The sequence below is a fragment of the Copadichromis virginalis genome, linkage group LG12 (genome assembly GCF_057382275.1).
Source record: "Copadichromis virginalis isolate Kocher_CV1m ecotype Utaka linkage group LG12, C_Virginalis_male_GT1.1, whole genome shotgun sequence".
Lineage (NCBI taxonomy): Eukaryota > Metazoa > Chordata > Actinopteri > Cichliformes > Cichlidae > Copadichromis > Copadichromis virginalis.
The window spans coordinates 22,893,433-22,909,832 of NC_140629.1; the positions used below are offsets into that span (position 1 = coordinate 22,893,433).

Consider the following 16,400-nt stretch of genomic DNA (forward strand, 5'->3'; position numbering starts at 1 on the left):
ACATATTTTCAGGTGAGAATGTAGCTGTGTAAACTTCAAATATCTGAGCCGGAGAGAGCAGCGGACTCCCAGCACATCGCTTTCAGACCCCCCGCGGTCTTTAACTACTCAGGTTAACATGATATATAAGTCACTTAAGATAACTTAAAAATGTTATTGTTTGGCTTTTGAAGAAAATATAATCTGATCAAACATTATTCAGCTTTAAATATTGTTCAGCTTTAAAGTTACTGTGCAACTGTGTAATAAAAATGTGCTCACGACTTTGGCCTTGAGAGCGATAAGAAGCGATCGCCTCATCCTGCAGGTGCAAGATATCTGCAAGCGAAGAGACTAGAACACCCAAGGCCGATTTCCTTTTATGGAGTTGTTTTTCTGCTAATGCAGCACTTTCCTCACAACCCCCTCCTGTAAGTTTTAGAGAATATATACCTATCCTCACAGCAAATCTTAGGAATCTCCTGATGTGAGCTGTGTTGAGAGGTTGTCTCTGTCTCAATAAAAGTTCACTGATTCCCCATCTGCCGCAGGTGTCCGGTTGTCTTCATTCTCCGCCAGCCTGGTTAAGTCAATTCCTCCTTAACATCTAAAAGAACCTATTTAATGAAGGAAGACGGGTTCACTTTGTGTTTAATATTATTCTATTGCTGTTGTTGTTTTTTTTGTATCCTTCAATTGGCGTCACGAACAGGATCCGCTCCAGGCCAACTGGAACGGATGGGAGGACTTCGGCCGTGGTCTGAGTGAACGGAGTTTGGACAAAAGCTGTGTGCACACAAAAACAAGGTAAGCAGACCTTTTATTTCTGCTATATTGAACATTATAAAAATACTTAGTGTCCAAACTCCTAGTAATTCATAACCAAAATTGTCTGGCTTACTTAAGGCTTGTTGAGAATCAGACAAGTGAATAAGAAATAAGTGAATAAGAGATAAGTGAATAAGAAATAAGTGAATAAGTGAATAAAGATAAGAGTGAACTGAGGTCTGACCACGGTTGCAGCCGACGGGTTGCTCTCCGGTGTCGGATACATACCTCAGTGCAGGTCTGGGACCTTGAAAGGGTTTATTAGTAACGCCTTTCTAAACAAATTAAAAGGTTAAAGGCCTTGAGAATATTTTTTAGTAATATTCTCTAAACTACAGAAGGGTTAGGAAGGCCCAGAGGACTTTATTAGAAAAGATCCTCTAAAACTTAAAAAGGAGAAGTACTGGTTGGAGTCCAAAGGAGGGGTCCCTTTGATCAATAGGAGAAAACGGATCTCTTCTTAAAACCCCGATGATTTTAGTGTTTTAAATGTTTTGATGTTCTGTTTGATATTGAACACACATAAACACACGCTGAATGCTTGCTGTGGAACACTGGGCAGGACAGTTTGGTTCTCCGTTGTTCACAGATTACACAATTAAAGGAACTAGGTTCCTCTTTTGGTTAAAATAATACACCACACATAGCATTTTTTTTACACATTTATTACATACATAAGGAGGGTAATGAGTGACTGCAGGTAATGTATGAAGTGTGAATGAGACGTGTGAACAAGGTGACAACCAACTAGCACCCCTATCAGGAAGCTCTAGGCAAGGTTACCCGCCAGACTCCGGTTTGGTAGAAGCTTGGTAACACCTGAAGGGATATTTCAGTGCTGACTCACCTTTAAAGCAGCGCCCCAGCTGTTAGTGCCTAACAGAGGCAGAAACCCAGCTGGCCCAAATTCTCCTTTAAAATCAATAAAAGAACACTCCTCCATTGACAGTAAAATGGATGGAGAATTAGATCGAGAAACTAATGATGATGGTTGGGGTCCCGGTGTTATTCTTAGCACATTGGGAGAACAATTAACATGTGTTGAGACAGTCATCAACTCCACACACCAGCCTAAAGAAGCAAAAAAGCAGAAAGAGTCATTGAGGAAAACAGCTGAAAGGTTAATGAAAGAAAAGGGAAAGGACGAGGGGAGTAGTGGTAACTGGGGAATAATTTGGCAGAATAAGGCTATGCAGGCAAAAGAGAAAGAGGAAGAAGCCAACTCAGCAGCAGCAGGTGCAGGTGTGATGAGCGGGGTGAGACACAGAAAGGAAGCAGATAAGCACGCAGGCCGCAAAGCTAAATTTAATCACTGGGTGTGTTTATGGGAAACTGCAAAACCACACATGAAGAAAAATAGGTCTCAGCCACCTCCCTATTCTGAACCAGGAGTTTGGACTGCTTTTCAGCAATGGCGGCCGTGGCTCTCACTCCTACATCCTTATGTCCCTCCCCCTGACCCACCTCATGTTACACTGTTTTATGACAGGCATGACACCACCTGGTACCAGCACATGTTCCAAAAGCAGTGTGAGGGGCGGGCTTGGTCTCTGAACATGTCGTGCATTTTTGCGGCACCGGAGGGAGTGGCAGCAGCGGTTACTTTTACAACAGATCAATTACAGTGGTACATGATGTCTGATGAGGCAGCTCCCCATGTGTCACTGGCCTTACATCCTGGACACCAGGCTAAGGAGCTGGGTGGAATGGTTAAACGTTCCCTTGCGGCCACTGACTGGACACCTACAAAACTCCCACAGGTTTTGTTTTCTCCATCTACCAACACATACCAAATTTTAAATGATTGCTTTAATTCCTCAACACTGCAACATGGAGTGGTCAGCGGGTCACATGGAAGAGAACACACAGACCACTGTGATGCTGCGCCTTTACTCGACTCTCTTCCAGATTGTTTGTGGTCCCTTGGACCCACAGATGTAGGTTTAGTTGATGTGGAGCCAGTCTCTTTTCAACTGTCATCTGCTACCCCTTTGTGGCAGCCTCAGTACCCACACAGACCGGGGGCTGAGGCTGGGATTGCAGAAACAATTTCTGGTTTGGTCACTGCCGGTGTCTTGGAGCCCTCCTGCTCTAAGTGGAACACGCCCATCCTACCCGTTGAGAAAAAAGGCACGGGGAAGTTCAGAATGGCACATGATTTGAGAAGGATTAATGCCTTACTTGGCACTCCTACTTTGCCTGTGCCTAATCCTTATGTTGCCTTGACCAACCTCCCACCATCTCATGCCTGGTTCACCTGCATTGACTTGGCTAATGCCTTTTTCTGCCTCCCACTTCGTGAGTCACTGCGTGACATTTTCTCATTTACATTTAGAGGCCGACAATGGCGTTACACTCGCTTACCACAGGGATTTGCCCTCTCCCCAGGACTGTTTAATCAGTGTTTGAAAGAACTTTTACAAACCAGCCCACTACCATCTGACTGTATGTTAATACAATATGTGGATGACCTTTTGCTGTCTGCCCCCACGGCTGACATCTGTTTGGAGGCCACAAGAGTGGTACTTCACCACCTGGCCAACACAGGTTTTAAAGTGAGCAAAAACAAACTACAGATTGCAAGAAAACAGGTTTCTTTTCTAGGCCGCATGGTCTCACAGTCCGGTATTTCCTTGTCCCCAGAACACAGGAACTCCATTTTGCACCATCCAAAACCTCTAACTGTAAAAGACATGTTGTCATTTTTGGGCCTGACTGGTTACAGCAGGACCTATGTCCCAGACTATGTTGGCCTTACTTCCCCTTTGCGCGTTTTGGTAAATGAACAAGGCATGAGAAACCTCTCTGCTCCCCTCTCATGGACTACAGAAACAGAACAGGCGTTTATAAAGTTAAAACAACAGCTTTCTGTCGCCTCTGACCTTGCTGTGCCAGATTATGCTTTGCCTTTTCATCTTGATGTTTCTGGAACTGGAACCCATATCAATGGTATCCTGTTCCAGAAAAAAGGGGGAGAGAGAAAAGTGTTGACATATGTAAGCGTAATGCTTGACAACACTGAAAAACGCCACCCACCGTGCACACAACACGTTTCTGGACTTGCAAAAATCATTCAGAAAACAGCACACATAGTGATGAACCACCCACTAAAAATTTTGACACCACACAGTGTGGTGGCCTACGTCTCCTCACAGGCCTTCACACTCACTTCACTCAGGCAGAGACGCCTCAGTACCATTTTGGAAGCACCACACATCACCTACTCACATGAAGGCATAAACATGGCTGATCACATGGGATCAGGGGAACCACATATGTGTGAAGAGGTTGTGCAGGTACAGGAGAAAATCAGGCCAGATTTGCAGGCAGAACCTCTAATGGATGCAGAAAAAGATTGGTTCACAGATGGATGTTGTTTCAGAACTGAAAGTGGAATGTTGAAGGCTGCATGGGCAATAGTGGAACAGACAGACATGAGATGGAAAACAGTGAAAGCAGAGCAGTTGACAGGACAACAGTCTGCACAGAGAGCTGAACTGAGAGCGGTGATTGAAGCCTTAAGGATGGGAAAGGGACAGAAAGTGAATATATACAGTGATTCAGCTTATGCTGTGGGAGCAGTGCATGTGGAGCTCAAGCAGTGGCTAAGAGCTGGTTTTTTGACAGCCAGCGGAAAGCCTATTAAACATGAGATAGAAATGAGGGAATTAGCGGAAGCACTGTTGTTACCTGTTAAGGTGGCAGTGGTAAAATGCAAAGGACACAGTGCCGGATTGGACTTAGTGGCATTAGGTAACAAACAGGCCGACTTAGTAGCTAAGCAGACAGCTGGTTACTTACCCTCCCTGATTATGGTAATGGACCCAGAAGCCACACCCCCTCCAGAAAGACCACCCATACAACTAGGCCTAGCCACAATCAGAGAGTTACAGGACAAAGCCAGCCCCCAGGAAAAATCATTATGGGTAACAAGAGGGGCCACAAACACAGATGTTTGGCGTGGCCCAGATGGAAGGCCCATTCTACCGCCAGGGGTCAGACAGACAGCAATGGAAGAGGCACATGGAGTGGGGCATGTGGGACCTGCACAAATGATGAGGAACTTAGCCGCCTGGTGGCACCCTTATCTAAAAGACATGACAAAATACATGGTTAAAACCTGTAAGGAGTGCAACCAATTTGGAATCAAGCCCGCCTTCAAGCCAATAGCAGGGTACTTCCCCATCCCACTTTGCCCAGGGAAAGAAATAATCATTGATTACACAGACATGGTGGACAGAGTAGGTAGTTACAGGTACCTGCTGGTGGCTGTGGATGCATTTTCAGGTTGGCCAGAAGCCTGGCCGACAGCAAGTGAAAACAGTAGAACTGTGGTGAAGTGTCTGATTAATCATTATATACCACAGCATGGGTTTCCCGAGGTCATAAGGTCGGACAATGGTTCACATTTCAGGAACCACGATCTGCAGAGGGTTGAAGCCGCATTAGGTTTGAAACATAAGTTTGGCTCAGTTTACCACCCCCAATCCCAGGGGAAAGTGGAAAGAATGAATCAAACTCTAAAAACTAAATTGGCTAAAATCTGTGCACAGACCAAATTAGATTGGGTTAAGGCATTGCCTCTTGCATTAATGTCCATAAGATGCTCAGTAAATCAAACCTCTGGTTACACTCCATTTGAGTTGGAGCATGGCAGGCCTTTTCCTGGCCCCTCCTCTCGCCTGTTAATGTCGGATGAAGCTGATTCAGACCTCGATCCGAGGACATATTATAACATGCTCCGCAGTTTTGTTGCCCAGTATTCCTCACAGGTCGCTGAAAGAAACCAGCAAGAGCTGAAAGAGGCGGCTACACCTGGAATGGACTACGTCCTCCTGAAAGTCACAAAGAGAAAGTGGGCTGAGCCTCGCTGGACAGGCCCTTACCGCATAACAGAGCGGACCTCCCACGCTGTCAGGCTCGAAGGGAAAGGTGACACCTGGTTTCATTACACACAGTGCGCTGCTGCCACCGAACCAGGAAGAACCTTGAGAGAAGTGCAGAAGGACCTGTCAGAAGGAGCTGCAACAGCATCACCAACCACTTGAGGGAGCCAAAACTCAACCTACAAGCCGGCTGGTTACAAAAGGGGGTGTTCTTCATACTGAACTAAACATTTTTATTTTTCTATTTTTAACATCTTTTATGACTTTGCTTTTATATTGGCTTGAGTTTTTAAGATTTACATTTTACATTGCAATAGTTTTAACCGCTGAGAGCTCATTTAAAGTTGTGTCACTGATACTTTTTGTTGCTCTTTAACTCCTAGAACACGCCCTTGGCGAGGTGGGGGGAACTGGACCACCTTTCTGTGCCCCATCATCCTCTATTAGAAGACATCCAAGCTAAGTAAACATGTCTTGGCCCTTTCCCCCTGAAATGACAGGCAGGCAAAGATGTTGCGTCTTTGTTTGCTTCCTGGCCCTGGGTCTCATTCCCATTGGCATAATCCTGATCTGTGAAGGGCCCCCGACACTTCTGACACCTTCAAGTTCAAAAGCTTCGCCCCCTTCTGACAGTCCCAATCTGACAAATGTAGCCCCTAGGGTCTTGCCCACCACTTCCTCTCCAGTTTTGCCCACGCCCGATCCAGTTAGAAAGAAACGAGACACGGTTACCTCCTGTACCCCAAGTAAGACTAGAATGATTACTCTCTGTGTCCCCAACAATAAAAGTTGGGTAGTCGAAATAGATTTCGCTAGCTTCCCAGTCACTCCCGTCACCAAAGACCAAGGGGGGGATCTTTTTAACCTTGCAGTACATCTCTCCTCCTCAGTGTGGTATATAACCCTGGGAGGTTGGCATCAGTGGAAGTGGTCCAGTTTAGTGTCAGAAACGGACCTCGATTGGTCCAAGCACTCTAGGGGTCAGGCTTTGCACTGGAGAAACCAAAATATGCTCAGAATAGCAAAAAAACCGGATCTTTCAGGCTTAATTTTTACCCTAAAGGATCTGGCCTTGACCTCCTGTCAACAATTTATACTTGCCCCTTGGACTGATCGCACCGCCCTGTATTGGCAAATGGAAATATGCCCTAGCGTTGGTGCAGCTCCAAGCTCTGTAGTTAAAGATGATAACCCCACCTTTAATGGCCCTCCGGTGACATATACAAACGGGGGGAGAAACGGCCGAATACGCATTGTAGACACAAATAAAATGTCTAAAGATGACCTCTTCCAAATTCTAACCGGTATTTCTGGAGCAACAAACAACTGGTTACTACTAGCTGAACAAGCTGCTGACAAGACGGCTTCCGACTGCATAGTATGTATGGGAGCCCGCCCCACTTTAAGAGTTGTACCGGCGCCAGTCAATAGTGCATGCCTCCTGCATCTTATGAACAATACAAAACGAGGTCATTGCTCATATCTGGAAAACCACTTTCCTAAAACTCAACGCTCGGTCTCTAATAAACCACCTTTCTTTTCTTCAGATGTAGCTGTGAACAATTTCACTTGTATTAACCTGACTGGCAATGCAGTAAAACTAGGTAGCTTGAACTCTTCTTGGTGCACTGAGATGACGGTTATGAAACCAAACTTCCGACCTACGGCTAGGGCTGATTTGTGGTGGTGGTGTGGCAATAACAAGTTATATGATGGTTTCCCTCGGGATGCGTCAGGTCTTTGCGCTCTCATAACTCTTATTTTACCTGTTTTAGTCACTCCAGTAGATCTCTCTATAGAAGTACACGAAGTTGGCCTCCCATCCTCCTCTGAACGCCGCTCTAAACGTTCTCTAATCCCAGGTTCAGCTCATAATCCAACCTATATTGATGCTGTAGGTATACCCCGTGGGGTCCCCGATGAATATAAACTGCGAGACCAGGTTAAAGCAGGATGGGCCTCGATACTTTGGATGGTTGAAATAAATGCGAATGTAGACAGAATTAACTACATTCACTTTAATGTGCAACTGTTAGCTAATTACACTCGAGATGGTTTTGAAGCTGTGCATGCACAGTTATCTGCCACTTCCCTAATGGCTTTCCAAAACAGGGTCGCAACGGATTTTCTCCTCGCAGAAAGAGGCGGAGTCTGCAGCCTTTTTGGTCAGGAGTGCTGTACCTATATCCCCAATAACACAGCTCCTGATGGTTCCCTCACTAAAGCTATTACTGGTCTCACAGCTCTTACTGTTAAAATGAAGGAACACTCGGGCGTTGATACTGCCCTGTGGGACTCTTGGCTTAACATGTTTGGCAAATATAAGGCCCTTGTAGCTTCCATCCTAGTTTCCATCTCAGTTTTTGTTGCTGTCCTAGTCACCTGCGGTTGCTGTTGTATTCCATGCATTCGATCCCTCTTCCAGAGACTGATTGTTACAGCTCTCACTCCTGAGGATAAGGATCTCGCCCGGCAGATGCCTTTATTGGCTAGTCGACTTCCCACCTCCTCGCCAACGGATGATGAAAACTCTGATCGTGAGGGTGACGAACATTATCGTCTTTCTCTTGTTTAAATGCTTCTAGAATGGTTGTTTCTCTGTGGTGTTTTGTATTAGGCTTGTTATTAATTGTTTCCCTCACCCACTTCCTCTTGAAGGATATATCTGGTTGAACTGTGTCTGGTCGGGTTGTGAGGGTTAAGCGATGTTCTCAGGGTCTCCGGACTTAAGCCTGAGCGAATGTGTACTCCCACCACTGGATATAAATTGTTTTTTTTTCCACACCCCTTCCTCACGTTTTACCATATTCACTTTTGAATGTCCTTAGCAGTTACCGTTCTGGGTTTATTTTACGGTTGATTTATTCTTTCACATTTTCACGTTTATATCTCTCATTATTATAGTATACTCTGTACTCTCCACATTTTTATCATTACTTATGCTTTTTGGTTGCTGAGTTACAGGAACTGTTAATTTTGTGTCTCTACCCTGGTTGCACTGACTCGTTGTATCCTTGTGTGCAGGACAGCTGTTACTGCTTTCGTCGGGAACCGAGACTGCTTGCAGCCGACCCCTGGGCAGGGTGGTGCCTGGACTCTTTTCTCCTCATCTGCAATGACAGATAAAGACAAATGATAAGACCCGAGGAGTTTTTCGAGCCAGGCTTCGACACGTCTCTGTGTTCCTTTGAATGTTACTTATTTTTGTGTGTTGACCCATTTAAGATGGGTCAAAAGGGGGATTTGAAGAAAATATAATCTGATCAAACATTATTCAGCTTTAAATATTGTTCAGCTTTAAAGTTACTGTGCAACTGTGTAATAAAAATGTGCTCACGACTTTGGCCTTGAGAGCGATAAGAAGCGATCGCCTCATCCTGCAGGTGCAAGATATCTGCAAGCGAAGAGACTAGAACACCCAAGGCCGATTTCCTTTTATGGAGTTGTTTTTCTGCTAATGCAGCACTTTCCTCACAACCCCCTCCTGTAAGTTTTAGAGAATATATACCTATCCTCACAGCAAATCTTAGGAATCTCCTGATGTGAGCTGTGTTGAGAGGTTGTCTCTGTCTCAATAAAAGTTCACTGATTCCCCATCTGCCGCAGGTGTCCGGTTGTCTTCATTCTCCGCCAGCCTGGTTAAGTCAATTCCTCCTTAACATCTAAAAGAACCTATTTAATGAAGGAAGACGGGTTCACTTTGTGTTTAATATTATTCTATTGCTGTTGTTGTTTTTTTTGTATCCTTCACTTTTTTCAGTGTTTTATTTGTTCGTGAGTAAATCAGTTTGGCTGAGATTGAAGTTAGTAGATTAGATTAAATATAACTTTATTAATCCCTCAGGAGGATTACTCTGGGTTTTCACACAGTTGAATAAACATCAAACAGAAAACTGATTAAACAGAAGTGTGAGATGGTCAAGAATTTACGGCAGCATATGGTCATATTTTGGATAGCTAGGAGCAGATGGCTGAGTTTCACTCCACCAAGAGAGCTTGTGACGTAATTCTGAAGGCTAGACCGTCCAATTTCACAGTCGCTCACTTCCAGCCTACCCGGTTTTCGGAGGATGCAGCCTGAATTTGGACATCCCTGCTGCACCACCAGGCATAAGACATGCATAATAAAAAATAAAATGTACAAAAAAATAAAAAATACGGTTAGCATTAGCGGTTAGCATTGCGGTTAGTGTTAGCACTAGCAGTTAGCTCGCTAACACGTTCATGCTATATAGCTAGCACTACTAGTATTTTCACCATTTACAACAGGGCCATAAAGTGCAAAATGAAGAGTGTGTGAAACTGCGTGAAGTCTCCCAGCCTCCTGCCCTGAAACAAACCACCTTACAAAACTTGTATACGATATTTTTCGGACTATAAGCACGCACTAAAATCCTTTCATTTTCTCAAAAATCGACAGTGCGCCTTATGTATGAATCTGGTCATGCTTACTGACCGTGGACCAAATGTATGAGGTACACGGCGCTCAGAAACCTGTCAAAAAATGTTTTAGTACGACTTTAGTACGCTACGATGCCGCGCCACTTGATGGATTGTCGGAGCATTACGGCTGCAGTAGTCAGGAGCCACGCGGAGTGATACGTACTGTGCTTCAACGTAATATTACCGTATTGTGTGTGTATAAGGACCACAAATGGCACCTGCTAAGAGACATGGTTATGAAGCAGATTTCAAACTCAGGGCTGTCAGTCACGCGGTAGAACTTGGGAACAGAGCACTTGCGAAATCTGTCTGTCTTTGTCATTATGCTCAGCTTCTTTTTAGTTTACATTTTGACTGCACAATTGTGAGCTTTTTGTTATGCACAAAAACAACATTGTTTTATTTTATTTATGGAGCATTATTATTTAATAAATGCTGATTTATTTCTGAGCAAGTTTTTCATGTACATCTACGCTGTATGTTAATAAAAGTGCTTGTGTGAGATCTGGGACACAGCTTTGACTAAGAACTCTCTTTTTGTTCTTACTTCATGGCTTTAAAAAAAAATATCGAGATATATATCGTATATCGCCATCCAGCTAAAGAACATTGAGATATGAATTTTGGGCCATATCGCCCAGCCCTACTCCAAACTCTTTATCATAACGTGGACGCTGTGATAAACAGAATCACGCATACGCAGCAATGACTGATACCACCAACCGTGCTCCCATGTAGGATACCAGGCGAAGCCTGTTCAAGCACTAATAATATGTTCTTTGACATTGCCTTCGCCGCATCCAGGAACTCTTTCTCTTCCCCGTTGTGCTTGATACGAAGTCACGCCGGGAACATAATCCCAAAACGGACACCTTCCTGTTTATGAAGAAGCTTATGAACCTCTTTTATATGCAGCCCAAGCCCGGGCTACTGAGGATGTAAAATCCAGGAATATTGCAATAGATTGTCTGTTAAACTTAAGCAGAGCTTGGGCCCTGGCACATCGTAGAATTTCCACACAATCCTGGTAATAGTGAAGCTTGGCTATGGCGGTGCACGGGTTACCACCTGAATTTCTCGGGATAGGGCTCCTGTGTGAGCGGTCGACAATAACTTCTTTATCCATACCCAGCACTTCACATAGTAGCACGGATACGGCTGTGGAGGAGCTTGAGACCGGGACCTCCGGGATCCCTATGATACGGATGTTTGCTCTTCGTATCCTGCCTTCTATGTCAACACATTTATCTTTCAAGTAAGACAGCTCCTTCTTCATACTCTCTACTGTAGATTGCAGTGTGGTCACCTCATCGGTCCACATTGACAGCCCATCCTCAACTTCTTTCACCATGGCCTTTGCTCCATCAGTTTCGACGCGCGTCGCCGGCATGTTGTCAGCGATCTCATTTCTCATTCCTTGCACATCAGCCCTAATATTGTCAAAATCTTCTTTCAATGCATTTCTGTTTTCTTCTTTTAACACTGTACTAATGTCCTCTTTAATGGATTGAAGAAGCTCCAATTTTAGAGCAGTAGTATCCACATCGCGTGTGTCGCCCTGTTGAATTTGTTCCTCAGCGTCCGTAGAGCTGGACGCTGCCCTTGGGCAGTCCTCGAACTCTCGCCTGAGATTGCACCGGGCCTAGTCACCACTCCTCCTGTGCTTTTATTTTCTTAGGTTGGATGCCATTTCTTCTCAAATAAAGTTATAATACAATGTATAAGTATGTATAAGACTAACTTCCGCTGTAGCACAAAGACTTTGTAGGTAGGGTTGAAAAAAAAAACCCAACTATTTTTGAAACTCAGTTGGCAGGAGCCTTTAGAGACACGTGTTACTCCATTCCCGGAAGTCCAGCAACCTAATAGCCTGACTCCTGCAGGCGTAGGCTTCTTAATACCATCACTGCAAAATGGCAGAAAGACAGAAAATGATCAGTGATTGACTCTTTAAACAGGAAATGTATTCATCACTATGAAAAGTTTAAAATTTATTATTAAAAGCTGTATACTTTCTCTACTTAGAATCATTCAGCATTTAAACAAATCTTTGAATCTCTGCTGCTGCAATAAGTTTTTAAAGCAATGTGCGCCAAGCTCATAACCTTAGGTATCAGGTGTTCACTTGTCTCTGGTTGATGTTTATTCAATATCCGTGGATCAGTGTACGTTAGTCTTGTGTTTTAAGCTGCAATCACAGTAAGTATGGCCTGAATGCTGCAAACACAAAGGTTTACTAAGAAATTACGTTACGTGTCAACCGCAACTGTTTCCTCCATCTAAAAGAAAGAAAAAGACAGTGACAATGTTCCCATACTGTTAGCCATAATATCCCCAATATTAGGTTAGACTACAAGCTTGGGGAAACTGGCATCGCCTCTGATTTATGCCAATTAATTTTGTTGGTTCCATCAGGCGACTGGTGTTTTGGGAGATGTCCCAGTGTCAAAGCAGTGATGGAGACTGGGTGGAACAGTGAGATGATTACAACCCCACTCTGACCTGCCAGGGGCCAGCAGTTCCCTGCAGGCACAGGCAAATATTCCTGAGGAAAGAAAATTAATTATCACGCTGCCCAGAGTTCATAAATGTAAACTTTTTCTCCATGTTATATCAATTTAAATCTTGCTGTGCAAACTATGTCATTCTTACTTGGATTACTCTCCTCTTGGCCCTGGTGGGGTCCACCCACTGCATAAATTTGCACAACCACCACTTTGCAGAGTTCTCTCTAGGCAAGTATGTCCACGAGGAGACGTCGATTAGGATCATGGCTCCTGAATTCACACAAATCACAGACAAATTATTTGTGTTCTTTGTGTACATTCATGTATAAATAATGTCGATACAGATGAAGATCCGTACCTTGAGATTCTGAGGTGAAATTTGGCAGAGTGTCTGCCACAGGATGAACCTCTGTCATCTGTTGCCTCAGAGACGACACTTCTTGTTTACTTTTGGTGAAAATTGTGCAGCTCACAATTCCTAAGAGACACGAAGTAGAGAGGTTAGGGGTGGATGTGAGGACAAATGGGCCAGGTTTTACTTGTGTGTTAGGAAGGATTGTCTGACAGAAAGTTCTGAGTCACTCACCAAAAGTCAGAAGGGGCAGCAGTAAGAAAGCGGTGATGGTCTTTAAAAGTCTTGTTTTGTCTGCAAAGAGAGAACCACAGGTGAGTTTACAGTTTGATAACAGAATCTTCTTCTCTCATTTTAAATAATGTTAAAATTTAGTGGTGGTCCTTACTTTGCTGTGTGTGAGGGTTCATAAAGGGATCTTGTCTCTTGTATTTTCTCCGACGGAAGACCCTAAAAGATGACACACAAGTTTAAAGACTTATTCTACAGGTGAAGATTTCCATTGTCGGCACACCTGAGAATGTTCATCCAGAATGTAGCGTCTTTAAAGCAATGTGCACCAAGCTCATACCTTTAGGGATCAGGTGTTCACTTGTCTCTGGTTGATGTTTAAATGGTAAATGGTAAATGGCCTGTATTTATATAGCGCTTTACTAGTCCCTAAGGACCCCAAAGCGCTTTACATATCCAGTCATCCACCCATTCACACACACATTCACACACTGGTGATGGCAAGCTACATTGTAGCCACAGCCACCCTGGGGCGCACTGACAGAGGCGAGGCTGCCGGACACTGGCGCCACCGGGCCCTCTGACCACCACCAGTAGGCAACGGGTGAAGTGTCTTGCCCAAGGACACAACAACTGAGACTGTCCAAGCCGGGGCTCAAACCGGCAACCTTCCGATTACAAGGCGAACTCCCAACTCTTGATGTTTAGTGGATCAGTGTATGTTAGTCGTTTTTTTTCCTCTCTCGCTGCGATCTAAAAAAGTATGCTGAATGCTGCAAACACAAAGGTTTACTAATAAATTCATTTTTTTTCAAATCCAATAACATTCTGTCTGACGCAGTTGCCATGGAAGCACGTGTAAACACTGTCAGCTTTAATTTGTCATTTCTTCACATCACCTGTCACCTGCAACTTTTTCACGACTGGATCTTTTAAAAAAACCCAAAAAGGCAGTGACGATGTTACACAGAACAGAAGCCGCCAAATGAATTCATAGGTGTTCACAGACATGCTGTCTGCTCAAATCCAGCTAAATGCATTTATTGGGTGACGTTTCATAATAAAGATGGAGAATGACGCAAAACATACATCCAAACCAACCCATGAGTTTCTTGAAGCAAAGAAGTGGAATATTCTTAAATGCCAAAGTCAGTCACCTGATCTTATCCCAATTGAATATAGTATTGATTTTGTTTATTAATTTTCCCACACTGTTAGCCATAATATCCTCAATATTTGGGTTCAATTCATTTCCAAGACACTTCATTCCTTTGTCCACCCACTTAAAGTTAAAGCCCAATATTAGGTTATGACTACAAGTTTGGGAAACTGGCATCGCCTCTGATTTATGCCAATTAACTTTGTACTCCAAAAACAATGAATAATTATCAGTCACCTCTAATAGTGTTGTGATATAATTAGCAGGGTCTTGGCTTAATACCAGAACATCATCTGTGTACAGGAACAATTTGTGTTCTCTACCTCCCCCAAATACACCTTTAATCTCTGCATTTTCTCTCATTTGAATAGCTAATGGCTCTGAAAAGATGGTAAATAGAAGTGGACCTAAATTACATCCTTGACGTGTTGATCTAGAAATACTCAAAAAAGGAGAGAGTACCCCATTTGTAAATACAGATTCTTCTGGCCTCAAATATATGGTTCTAATCCATCTGCAAAAGTTGTCGCCTAATTCAAATTTTTCCAGGGTCCTAAACAGATATCTCCACTCCACCGTATCAAGTCCTTCTGTGCATTTAAATGAGCCAGTGCAGGATTTGTGTCTATTCTTGATAAACCCTACTTGATCTTTATGAATAATTTGTGGTAGAGATGGACCGATCCGATATTACGTATCGGTATCGGTCCGATACTGACCTAAATTACTGGATCGGATATCGGAGAAAAATAAAAAATGTAATCCGATCCATTAAATATCACGAAAGCACCTCACAAAACTTGCAACACGCCATAACTCGCCTCAGAACGTCGGAGCAGTATGCATCACGTGATAGAGCGGCTGTGGCATGCGGGACCTGTCGGCAGTCTGAATAGCCTGTGGAGCTTCGCTAGCAACCCGGCATTTCATCTCCGACAAAGTTATCCCGAGAGAAGTAAAGCAAGTGTGTAAGTCCATCTCTGAATGTTTGTAAAGCATTCCTGCGTTCTTGCTGCTACTTCAATCATGAAACTGCTTAATGATCAGCTGATCGGCTTTTCTGTCGGGAGTCCATGTCTCTTGTTTGCTTTTGGCCCACTTTGCACCAGAAAGAGGAAACCAGCGGCTGAACAACAGCAGCACGTTTAAGCTTGATCAGCTGTTGCTAGAATGTATTTAATATTAATTTCTACACCAGGATCTTTTTCTACATAGCTGACACTGGTAACTGTGCAGGGGCGGATCTAGCAAAGTTTAGCCAGGGGGGCCGATAGGGCATTAACAGGGAAAAGGGGGCACAAAGACATACTTTTCTTTCTTATTCTCATTTAAAATGTCGAGCTTTTAATAAATAATTATTTGACACCCAAAGTTTTAATTTGATGTAAAATGAATAGAAGTCAATTACTGTATATAGTGACTATTAAGTCTAATATATATACCCTAGTAAGCTATAGTACTTTTTCCTTTGGGAAGGTACCATCTGTGCAGTCTGCAATTTTGTTGAAGAAAGATGTTGAATCTATTTAATATTTCTTGAAAAATAATTGATTTCGGTGCATTTTTTTTTCACACTGCATCAAATTGAGGTTGATTACGTCGATTAAGCATCATGAGGTGGAGCGTGAGGGGTGGTTCCCTATTTTTTATTTATTTATTTTTGTTGTTGCTGGGAGTTGGAACCCTATTAGTTAGGTTGCTTAATATTTATGCTAAGTACTCTTTAAAATACCAGAATAGGGAGGATGGTGTAGGTTTAAGTTTATTAGATTGATCAGTATTGCTGAAGTATGAAATATTTTTTTTGCATACAGGTATAACAGAATAGCTTTAGTGTAGTTGTTGTTTTAAACTTGAGTATGAACTTATACAAAATGCAGCAAGATATTTAAAAAACAGTTTTGTTGATTAAAAAACACTGTATCGGATTCATATCGGTATCGGCAGATATCCAAATTTATGATATCGGTATCGGACATAAAAAAGTGGTATCGTGCCATCTCTAATTTGTGGTA

General features: G+C 43.3%; 1 protein-coding gene across 1 annotated transcript; it reads left to right on the forward strand.

Moving 5' to 3' along the window:
• Positions 1 to 726: 726 nt before the first annotated feature.
• LOC146697045 (uncharacterized) lies at positions 727 to 8,268 on the forward strand. Its single transcript, XM_085474231.1, has 2 exons — positions 727 to 786; positions 5,568 to 8,268. The coding sequence occupies exon 2, from the start codon at positions 6,163 to 6,165 to the stop codon at positions 8,266 to 8,268; it is 2,106 nt and encodes a 701-aa protein (XP_085330357.1). The 5' UTR covers positions 727 to 786; positions 5,568 to 6,162.
• Positions 8,269 to 16,400: the final 8,132 nt, after the last annotated feature.

Coding starts and splice junctions, on each gene's coding strand:
- LOC146697045 (XM_085474231.1), top strand. CDS start 6,163: ATGTCTTGGCCCTTTCCCCCTGAAATGACAGGCAGGCAAAGATGTTGC.